General features: G+C 41.8%; 2 protein-coding genes across 3 annotated transcripts in view; one reads left to right on the top strand and one right to left on the bottom strand.

Moving 5' to 3' along the window:
• Nucleotides 1–1,603, top strand: part of PLAT (plasminogen activator, tissue type) — a 15,342-nt gene extending 13,739 nt beyond the window's left edge. For both annotated transcript variants that reach the window (XM_017732271.1, XM_017732267.1), the window contains one exon: nt 697–1,603. In XM_017732271.1, the coding sequence (XP_017587760.1) occupies nt 697–888 (192 nt within the window). In that variant the 3' untranslated portion in view covers nt 889–1,603. The remainder of the gene's footprint in view (nt 1–696) is intronic.
• Nucleotides 1,604–5,069: 3,466 nt separating this feature from the next.
• AP3M2 (adaptor related protein complex 3 mu 2 subunit) overlaps nt 5,070–11,285 on the bottom strand; it is a 7,948-nt gene continuing 1,732 nt past the window's right edge. Inside the window, exons 3-9 of the mRNA XM_017732652.1 lie at nt 9,850–10,021; nt 9,177–9,314; nt 8,555–8,640; nt 7,874–8,007; nt 6,854–7,061; nt 5,992–6,136; nt 5,070–5,560 (exon numbers count right to left, since the gene is read on the bottom strand). Coding sequence (XP_017588141.1) covers nt 5,460–5,560; nt 5,992–6,136; nt 6,854–7,061; nt 7,874–8,007; nt 8,555–8,640; nt 9,177–9,314; nt 9,850–10,021 — 984 coding nt within the window. The 3' untranslated portion in view covers nt 5,070–5,459. The remainder of the gene's footprint in view (nt 5,561–5,991; nt 6,137–6,853; nt 7,062–7,873; nt 8,008–8,554; nt 8,641–9,176; nt 9,315–9,849; nt 10,022–11,285) is intronic.

The following is an 11,285-nucleotide window of genomic DNA, read 5'->3' as shown; positions in this document are numbered from 1 at the left end:
CCCCCCCCCCCCCCAGGAGGGAAAGGCAGGGAACACTGAAGCAGTCAAACAGCACAGCAACACAGACTGAAAGTCCCAAATACAGGAAATACCACAAAACTGAACAGGAAAATCCACCCCAGCATTTCCTAATATTTTCTGTTATGTGAGCATGCAAAACACTCAGCAGGAGGTTCTGTAGAAGGAAAGGGGGTGCCCCTCTACTGAAAAGTAGAGAAAAGAAGAAGAAAGGCTGAAAGACAGTGGAGAACAAGCAGCTATGACATGAGGAAAAAGGAGGGTATGCATTCAATCCACATCCTTTCTGTTTAAACAGCTATTTAATAATTTTGTTTTACTGTTACACACAGCAGTGTAAAACCCCTTGGATCTTTATAGCTTGAAAAAAGGCCTACCTCTCTTTGTTCTGTTCAACATTTGATCTACACTTCATAAATGAGCTCCATACAAAGTTAGACACTTTAGTGTTACATTTTTCTGTGTCTCTCCCCATAAGAGGAGCACTGAGGGAGTCTGGAACATAAAACTTACATGACTTAGGTAAAAGTACTCTAAGAGCTCTTGATTCGTGAGGATACTTCATAGGGTATTTCTGTAAACACTAGTGCACCACTAAAGCCAGTGGGAGTGGGAAAAACAGTGCAAAACCAAACGAAGAGAAAAGGAGATTGTTACTAATCTGCAACTTCTCTGTAGGGCGACTCTGGAGGGCCTCTGGTCTGTATGAAGGATGATCGTATGTATCTGATTGGAATCATCAGCTGGGGAATAGGATGTGGCCGCAAAGACATACCTGGTGTTTATACAAATGTGAATCGTTATCTTGACTGGATTCAGGAAACCATGAAACTCATGAGAAAGAAAAATGAACCCCTTGCAATCTTGTGACCATGGCCTCACAGCTTCCTTCTGGGCACTTTAAGTATGCTGACAGGGCTTCCTGTTTGTCCAGATGCTTACAAGTTCCAGTACAACAGGAAGACAAACTGCAATATGTGGGAAGGGCATGCTCTTAAAATACTCTCCTTTCCTTATTACAGAGGATTAGAAGCTAATCCTTCTTTTCCCCAACATCACCAAACTTTCACCTTGCATCAAATCACATAAGTATAATAAAAAATTAATTTTGGCCCTGAGTGAATAAACCAAGAGAGAACATCATGTATCTCTTTAGCAGCTATACTGTTTTAGGAATGGGTGTGAACTGAAGGGGATTTAATTTCCTGAAAACTTCATCTCCCTCTTTACTTGGCTGTACAATTGGAAGACATTAAGCTCTGTCCTTATACCATTTGACTTTGGTAATTTAAGCTGGTTTCAATAGAAGCTGGTTTCCAACAGAAAGAACAAAAGCTGTAGGCATGGGCTGCTTATTTCCAGATCAACATACTACTTGCTTCTTCAGTTTGGAACTGATTAATAAACTGAGTTTGAGCTTAAACTCTCAGAGCAAATTCAGGATGGCGTGCTTATTAGGACATTTTATTCTTTCACTTGGTTTTGCTCCTGCTAATGGAATAGGTAAAAAGTTGTAACACCAGCCTGATCTGCCACAGAATCAATGCATTTTTTGACTATTAAATTCCTATGCATTATCATCTGATATGAAAGCAAAAGCTCTCTCTTCTGTGCAGCAGAGCAAAACACAGGACAAGTGTACTGGTAGCTGTTTTAAGTGCCTGCTAGATTAACATCCACAAGTAAAGGCCAAATCAGATGTCACAAGGCTGCCTTTGTCCTTTAACAGAAGACAGGACAGGTACAACCAAGTCACCATGAACCAGAACCTCAGTAATCAGCATTACTTCCTTGCACTGCAGCTGCCATGTGACGCTAAGTCCCATCTATGCACATCCTAAGAGTGTCCCATTGTTTTGTAAAGAGAAAGCAGGTTTAACTACCATTTTACAAAAGGATAACATGGTATTGAGGGTACAAAAGGAATTTAGCTTTGGTATCCATCGGTAGCTAGCAAGCTAGACTGTTGTATTTGGAAATTCAAAACATTGTGACTCCAAATGTTTACTCTCACAGTTTTTAAGGAGCTCTCTGATAACCTACTAGCACAACAACTACTCAAATAAAGAATCTTACTATATAAGTAGGTATAGAAGAGAGATTTGGTAAGATGTCTATTACTCTCTCAAAGGGGTTTTGTAAATGGCAACTTTACAAATGTCCTGTGACTTTCTAGCTACCAGCTTAGAAACTGACCTCAAAGAGATCTTCTCTAGCGGCCTCAGAGGAGCAGTGGTAAAAGTCCAGTTAGCTTCAGCAACAAGTCTCATATTCCAGCCAGTGGAAGGTGAAAATGTTTTCTAATGAAGAGTCACAGTTTAGGTTTTTGGTGTGATTTTTTGTTGTTGTTGCTAGTTTTATTTTAACATTGAAAAAAATACAAATTAATTTCCCTTCATTTCCCCTAAGCCCACTTCCAAGTGCTCTTGTGCCTTGCTATCCTGGCATTCCCAAGCCTGCCTGTAAAACAGTCTAAACTATTTCACTGAGTAACACGAGTCAGTGTCCTCAGGAAGGCAACTTTTGTTTTGCAATTCAAACGGTCTATTAAATACAGTATTTGAGCTCAATGCGACCTAACAGCCACCAATAAAATGTAACTGAACCACACCTGACACTGATCTCTTTTAGAAAAATAGAACCTACGAAAATGCAAGCTGCAGAGAACAGTTTTACCTCACAGCTATTACCAATTCTTGGAAAATGCCATTATATGAAATATGCAATTTGACAAAGAATGCTAGATAAGCCCTGGCTGCTGTCTGCTCTTGTTTGTTCCTTCCATCCTGTCTGTCTTCTGAGACATCTTCTCTGTAGCTGACCAAAAGAATGGCCCAGAATCAACCCCAAAGTTTTACAAATGCTTCTTTATCCTTAATTTTGTAATAGGTCCTTAATCTGGGAGATTTACCAAATCCCGGTCCAATAGTATTCTCCAGCCTTACTTTAACTTGCATTTCATTTCTCAGAAGTTGCTGCCACCTAGCTCCGTGCATTTAACTGCCTTTCTCTGGCTTGTTTACCCATTACATCCCACCGTGATAAAAAAAAGTCCTTGAGATGGTTTCCATTTTTTCATCAACTTTTCCACTTCTTACACGGTTTTTATCCCTACTGGTCCTCTTCCAGCACACAGTAGCACCATCTTGAGACAAGGTCCAGGAGTAACTACTGCCATCTGCCTGCTTCCTTTCATCTGACTTTGCAGCTGATATTGTCATACTCAAGTAGTTTCAGAACCCAGGTCAACATCAGCATTTGTTGGAACTGAAGTGCACAGCTGCACCTCATGTTTCCCCCCCCAGAAATCCTTCTTATGTCCAACTTCTGCCATTGATGTTGTTCCGCATTTCCCCCTTCTGCCCTACTTCATCTTCCACAGGAACTTGCAGCCATCTCGGACTGGTATGTCATAAGGGCCATACGCCCTTATGTATATAAGAAACCTTTCAGTATCTTGAGTAACATGAATCACTTCAGCAGTGAATAAAAGATTCTTTAAAAATCAAAGCTACAAAGCCAAAGGACAGTATTAGTACTTGAGGAGCAGGAAGGTGATGAGGTATTTAATTGTCTTCATAATCAAAGCACTGCCCTTAGCATGATACCCAACCCAGTAAACAAAAGTGGTTCAGCTGCATTCCTAAAGACATTTTCATTTGAGGTTCCAGGAAATGCTCAGCACTCCTTTTGGCAAACACTAAGAAAAATTACCAAGAAAGTAATTAATTTTAGCTTTTCAGACAGTGACTTAGTCCCAGGTTTACAATGCAAACTGCATAAAGATATTTATCTCCCTAAGGCACCCACTATGCACAATGCAGTTGGCACAATTTACCTTCCTCGTCAAATACCATTTCTTGTAAAGCCTGCACAAACCACTCTGAAATGACACGATGACATGTAAAAATTAATTTTATTGACATCCTTGTTGAAGGTTTTGTTTGCACTGAACATGCTCAGCGGTAATGTCACCTCAGCAGAATGCCACCTGCTATGGAATTCTTCAGTTGCACCAGAACTTGCAATTCCACAAGCAAGATGCCACTCATCCACTGCAAGTATCCACCACATGCAAGCTGGAATGAATGCTATCCTTCGTCTAGGGTCACCCTGTTCTGTTCACAAGCATGAACTGTACATGCTGGACTCCACAGCCACACGTGTGTGGTCACGTGTACAGCAGCTTAGGTGCAAGTTCTGCTACCAAGAGAAAACACATTGGCATGTAGTGGCTAAAGAGCCTGTTACAGACAATATGAACAGAGCAGATGCCTCTCATTTCCTATTTCTGCTGTACAGAGGGATGTACCACAGGCTGGAATGGGCAGATATAGCAACAGCTCTTGAGGAAGAGATGATCCCAGTGAAAAATCTGGTGTAGGTTTGAATCCATCTGCACAGCACCTGATTGGTACAGGAACTGAAATGAGGTAGGACAGGAGGAACACTACAAAGGTACCAGGTCACAATTATCTCAAAGAAAGACATGAGTGAACAGGAAACAGCAGTATCACCTTCATTTGCAGTAGGCAAGCAGAGGCAAAAAGAGGTTCCAACAAGTTACTGGGACAGTGGTTATCTTCATGTAGCCACAGCTTCAATTTCCACCAGTACTGTCTGTACAAAAGTTCCTCTATCTGTCTCTTCTGATTCCCCAAATAAGCTAGGAGAATTCCTACCTTCAAACACTGATAAAATAGGAGTAGAAGCAGAATTACATGGAGATACCACCGCCCATCAGTTACAAGATTTGAATGTATTTCAAGTCTGTATTCAAGAGACTCAAGATACTTGATGACCAGGATGCCTTATGAAATATCTAGAGAAAGAATGCACTTCTTCCCTTCCTCCCTTTGTGGCACCACCCCCAATCTCAGGCTTCTCAACTTTCCATCCTGGGTGGAACAATCTACCCTTCCACTTCTTCCAGTCCTTTTGAGGCAGAATGGCTAGATGTTCTCCCTGTTGGCAAGAACTATACAGCTCTCCACCCTAACACCCAGTGATACAGAAAGGCAGATGCTGGATCATTGCGCTGGAGTTGAAGTTTGTGGAAATTCAACTTTGTAACATCTACAAAGGGATAAAAAGCCAACCAAAATACAAGGAAGAGGAGTTACAAAAGGCCATAAATCCCTAGAATTTCCTCTAAGACAGCAAAATAAATGTGATACAAGCTTACATAGCTGACTCGCTAATCCTAAGGGACCAGAGCACCTCTCCCATCTGCTATTGTTCCAAATAATTCAGACTCAGGTAGGGATGAGGTGTTTTCAGGTCAACCTTACTTTTCCCTGTTTTCCAGCACTCTGAGCATGTAGCTCATGCTACTACAGACAAGGGAGCAGCCCTAAATAGATGGATGGGATAAGAGGCTGCATCCAACAGCCTGGGACAGAGGAAACAGGAAAAGTGCTCTTCCTCACTGTCAGGAGCCTCTAGGTTCGGACTTGGAACTTGCCAGCCTTAGTCATGTATTTTATCCCCTTGAATGGCTTGTACTTCTCCCCATACATGTCCAGGCGATTCACCTTCAGTCCTAAAGGCAAACAAACACACCGTAAGACTGACTGCTGCCACAAACAAAGCTGACAGACCTTTGGGATAAAGGGACAGAAGATCGTACCAGCGGTGCAAAAAGCACAGGCAAGGTTTTAGCAAGCAGTAGACAGAACGGAGAAAAGCTGTCAACTACTGTTAGAATCATTCTTTACAAACCCATCCATACCCTAAATCTCTTTATAGGTCTGTAAGCACAAAATGCAAGGAAACGTATGTGTAAGTTGTTTCACAGACCACCAGAAAGAACAAATCCATATATCTGTAGTCAAAGCAGACAACTTTTTTGCTTGAAGAACACGTTTCAGGTAGAACGTACGTCAAAAGGTTTGCAAAGTTACTTCAGCTACATGCAGAATGAGCACTGCCACAGCAGAGAACATTCCACTTCTTTACCTCACAATCACTTACCAGATATAGCCAGCTGCTGAATTTTAAACTGCAGGTTAATGGTGGGGTTTTCATCTGGTTTCGATGTCCCAGCTTGCAGGCTCACACTCCCCTTCAGGCTTGGCAGTTTCTGGGGGTTTATTTTCCCAACATCCCATGACAGTAACTTTAAGGAACAGAAAATGCAGGAGTGAAACTCAAATGCTGTTAACCCCCTCTAAAGAAGAGTCCCCTTCCAATGACAGCTTTTAATGTTTCTCTGTGAAAAATGTCTTTTTCTTGGTATCTTGCCTTTCATATCGGCCAGACACAGGACTAAGGAGCAGATACCTCAGAACCATTGTTCTCCCTCTCTTTCCATGAGGCTCCCCAAAAGCCTACTGTGAATATTTCCACTATTTGTGCTAAAGGCCCCATGGGTAAGCCCATCAGCTTAAACTTTGCAAGAAGAAAAAAATTAACTCCTCAGGCTCAAACAACAAACAACAAAACCAGAACACCCCAAACCAAATGAAAACCATTAACCAACCCTTAGTGTTTGCAAAACACCAACATGCATCACTGGGCATGACAACTAGATATGCAGACGTTTGTAAGCCACCCACCAGACTAATGTCCCATCATACAAGACCGGTGCTTGGATTTTCTTCACACAGCAAGTAGCCAGAACTACAATCCACTCACACACTAAGGTATTTGTTCTGGGGATTAAGAAAACTCCTAGTATGCAGTTGTTCAGAAAAAGTTCTCATCCCAACATACTGCCTTCAGCAAAGCAGTGTTCATGGAAATGTTCATGTAAGCATGAACAGCTTGACTGCATTTTCTGATAGTATAAGAAAGGTTTTTAAAAAATTTATCTAATTTCTCTCTTTCCTCTTACCTTTGTAACTGGATCGAAGACATGTGTTCCCTGGGAGGGTGTAAGGGTCATATTTAAGACACTTTTTGGCATCTGGCTAGTGACCATCACTCCCTCTACAGTCTTCCCCATAGTCTGCTTCGGCCCCACCGTGATCTCAAACCGTCCCAGTGAGCTGCTGTCACGGAAACTGATGTTGTGCTTAACATAGACAGGAATTGCCACAAGACTAGAATAAAGATGCAAACACAAAGTCCTTGTCAATCTCTTGCCTTCATATTTGCTTAAAAGAGAAGGAAATCGTACACCCATCTAGAGCAAAGAGCTAGGAGCAAAGTCAGGATTCCATTCCAAAGTCTTAATTACACTTTTTGTAATCAAGCTTGCTGATTCCTATTTTTTTTTATCAGAACAGGAAACTACATCCAATAAAACAGGAGGCTAGAGAAAAGGATGAGAAATGTTTTTGCATGTCACAGCCAGGCTGTCAAGTAGTTCCTGGCACTGCAGCAGCACTTGAACTTCATGTTTGTGCTTTCAGTTGCGTTTTCCACTCCTTTTCATCTACTAGAGATAAATCTGACAAAGGTCTAGCAAAATTCTTCAGCACCCGTAACCCCTAACAGTACTTGGCAAGCTGCTTCAAGAAAAGAGTGCAAACATGGACAAGAACTTGCAGTTCTATTAAGAGAGATGTCAAAAACCCAAGAGGAGCACCAAACTACCTTGTTTTATTCCAAAAAGTTTTATAAACATATGAAATCAACAGCTTGATTACTCTGCCTAATTCTTTCCCTCTCTAGTTTGTTTATCTGCTAGTAGTCTTTGAAAAATGTTGGCTAACCAGAAAGAAATTATAGAATCACTGCTCCAAACAAGGAGAAAGCATGTAATTTAAAAAAAGACACATGCAAGTTACCATGCACCTCTACTTCACTTGGCTCAACATGCCACTTAATCTTTAGAAGTTCCTTCTTTTATCCTCTTCCTAGCCAGAAAGATCCAAATTTCGTAATTCACAGCACCAGATTCATCACCTACTTCTGAGCACTGACGTGGTAGGACAGCAAGCGGAAATTTCCATCAGGTGGAATGAAGGAGAGTATTCTCTCTGACTCCCAGCGCTTAAAACGCACACATGGGTGAAAGCTGACATCATCCAATAACCGAGGGTTCTGAAACAAAAAGAAAGTCACAAGGTTTGTGAAGGCAATACAACTTAAAATGACCTCCTCTTCTTATCAATCTTTTATCCATGAAGGCCTACCATTTGACACACTCTTGACCACTTGAAGGTGTCTCCATTCAGACACGTCTGATGCTGCTATATCCATGTGAAAGCAGTACTCAATAACCTCTATCCTTTTTTAGGATATTTAAAATCCTATTTCATAAAACTTAGTCATGTCACATAATTGCATTGGTGCATACTCATAAAAGAGAAGGCCCTTCCGGATGTCTGCTTAAAGCACCACTGTATCTCAAAAACTTAGTCACAGCACACATTACCTGTGCTTTTAAACAAAGAATCTGAAAAAGCCCTTTCAGGCTCTAAGTTGCTGAACTTCCTGGTGAGTTCCCATTGTCATTTCTTTCTCTTTTCGTCTGGCATACCTAGATTCTGATGTACTGGAATCCATCATCATGAGACTGCAATCTTAGCAGCAGGGCTGGGAAAGCCCTTTCAAAATACTTAAGTAAAGATGCATCCTTGAGCTTTACCATAAAGGAGAGGGTAAGGTCTGGCATCCCAGTCAGCTTGACACAAGCATCAATCACCCCTTGAATTTCAGCAGTGATCGTGGAACCTGTAACAATAAAGTAAACACAGGTGGTTATGTGAACCTGGTCAAAAAATCCCAAAGTGGAAAAACTATTGGTGAGGAGGAAGGAAATCTATTTTCTTAATGCAATGTCATGGCTCATTATGTTGCCTGCTCAACATTTTTATCATTCCCAATGAGTCCGCTAGAAGATTCATTCAATTAAGAACCATGGACACCAGCAATGTCCATTTTAATGACCAATGAAAATAGCTCCCAATTTTAACAAGACTAAGATGCACAAATACTAAAGAGAAAGTGCTATGCACAATTTTTACTCATCTTCTATTTTCCCAGTATAGAATTGCTTATGAGACCTCAAGAACAAGGACAAGTGAAAATCTTGGTGCCTCTGTAAAATTTTTGACTGAATAGCACATACAAGTTAGCAACATTCCAGAATAAAAATAGGAACAGCTTCCCACACTTGGATGAAGGTGCGCCTATTTGAAAACCTAACTCTCTCTTCAGGCACTACCAGGACAAGTTATCCTCGTCTTAGCCACAAGCAACTTTCATACCCGATTTGTCAATGATTGCATCTATCTCCTCAATCACATCAAAATAGGCCTCATTGTTGGTATATTTTACACCAGTACGTCTCCAAGGCACCACTGAGAGCTGTCCAGTGGGAAGCTGGTCACCCACATTAGTGCTTCCTGGAAAAAGAAAGGGAATCAACAACCACAGAAGTTAGGCAATGGTGCAGAACAAGTCCTTGCCCTCACAGAGCTTAATTGTAATTAATCCCTGAGAACCTCTATTTCTTTGTAGGAGAGCAGTTACTCTTCCAGACTCCCTGTACTCCAGAAATGTACATCTCTCTTACACCCAGCTCTAAAACATACCACGGTAATGCATGGGGAAGTGTCTACACATGGGGATGTGTAAACTCACATCAAACTAACTCATCCTGGAAGTCATGTCAATGGCTGTAACTGAAAATGTAATCTGACGTTTTTTAGGTTAAAAAACCCCAAATCAGACAAAACAAAATGTAAAACCAAAGTGCAGCTGGTGCTGAAATTGGAAGGAACCTCAAAGCAAAGCAGTAACACGTGACTCCCTAAATATACCTGTGCTGCATGAGTGGTATGGGACAACATAAATTTTCTTCACCCACGTCCTAATTTACTTATGCAGAAATATTGCCACCTGGACTCCCCAGTTTATCTTCTTCTTGTTTCCCTGTACCTGTGATGGTGTTGACGACTGTTCGCAGAATAGTAGGAGGTTTTATCAGTTCCTTAAGAATATTAGACTCTGTTGCCAATGGAAAGCCATTGTCCAGCATCTCCTCCAGCACCTCATAAACCACCACAACATTGTCCTTGATTATTACCTCTGAACAGACACCAAAATAATCCTGTGCAAAAGAAAGAATTACTCAACGATCTCTGAAAGAGAATCTTAGTGATCATTCACACATAGGAAAAAATTGAGCCCCTTCTTGGAGGAGGCAAAACAACACTGAAATTCCCTGTATTACTACAAGCACATCAGACACACCACTCCCCACAGACATGGACAACTCTGAGCACACCTCTGCCACTGCTCCAGTAAGGTGGCAAATTCCCGCATTAGCAGTCCCAACTAATTCAGCAATTTTTAAAATCAAACACTTACTTACTGTCTTTTTCTATGTGGACTTCAAGCATCTTTCAGGAGAGAGCAAGGGCACATGCACAAACACAAACCTGAGCTTCTAGTTACTTACAGCAATTAAAGAGATCAGGCATTTTGCATAAAGAATGAGTATACGTATACTGTGACAGTAGAGAAATCCCAGTTCTGCATTACAAACACTCTTTTTCAGACATATCAGATTTTAATATACATCTAAGCCAGTGACGACACACTCATGCCTCGTACCCTCATAAAAAATAAGACCTAAGAGCCTGACACAATCCACTGCTGGCCTGAACAGCCAATCCACTCCCTAAAGGCAAAGAAACATAACTCAGAATACAGGCAGGTGATGACTGACATCTTGGAAGCAAACACTCCCATGATACTTGTTTGGCCAAGCACACACATTTCCTGTATTCTGGCAAGATGCTGGTCACAAGACATTTCAAATCCAGACAACACAATCCTGTTGTTGGCAGGCGGAAGGCAGACATCTTTAACGTTTTCCTAAACAGATCAGAAGTCATGTCAACCATAGTACAGAGGGACTACTCTGGGCAATCCCTGCAACTCACTCCTTTAGGAAGCTTCCAAGAAGCATCACTAGATGTAAGCGCAGGTTGTCACTAATTGATTAAAGCACGTGGCTATGAATTGCAAAAGCTCCTTGTGAGAACAAGGCCAGTTTGGTCTTAGTTCACAGTTCCCAGAGCAGAAAAGAGTGCAGAACAGAAATACTGATTGCTGAAACGTTCATCCTGTGAGCACAGGTAGATCCCGAATCCATCGTAATGCTAGGCAGTAAATTCCCGACTATGGCAAGCCCTGTCTATATCCTCACAAACGCCGGATGAAAATTACGGGATAGGAAACAACAAAAAACTAATAGCTGCGAACCAGAGGGGCTCTTTGCACCGCCCGCCCGTTCTCCCCCGCAGCGCGGCCGTGCCGAGGCTCCTCCGCTCCCGCCAGCGGGGGCCCCGCCCCCCGGCCGCGACCGG

Source organism: Corvus brachyrhynchos, unplaced genomic scaffold (genome assembly GCF_000691975.1).
Source record: "Corvus brachyrhynchos isolate BGI_N302 unplaced genomic scaffold, ASM69197v1 scaffold150, whole genome shotgun sequence".
NCBI classification, from domain to species: domain Eukaryota; kingdom Metazoa; phylum Chordata; class Aves; order Passeriformes; family Corvidae; genus Corvus; species Corvus brachyrhynchos.
This window is presented reverse-complemented; position numbering and strand designations above follow the sequence as displayed.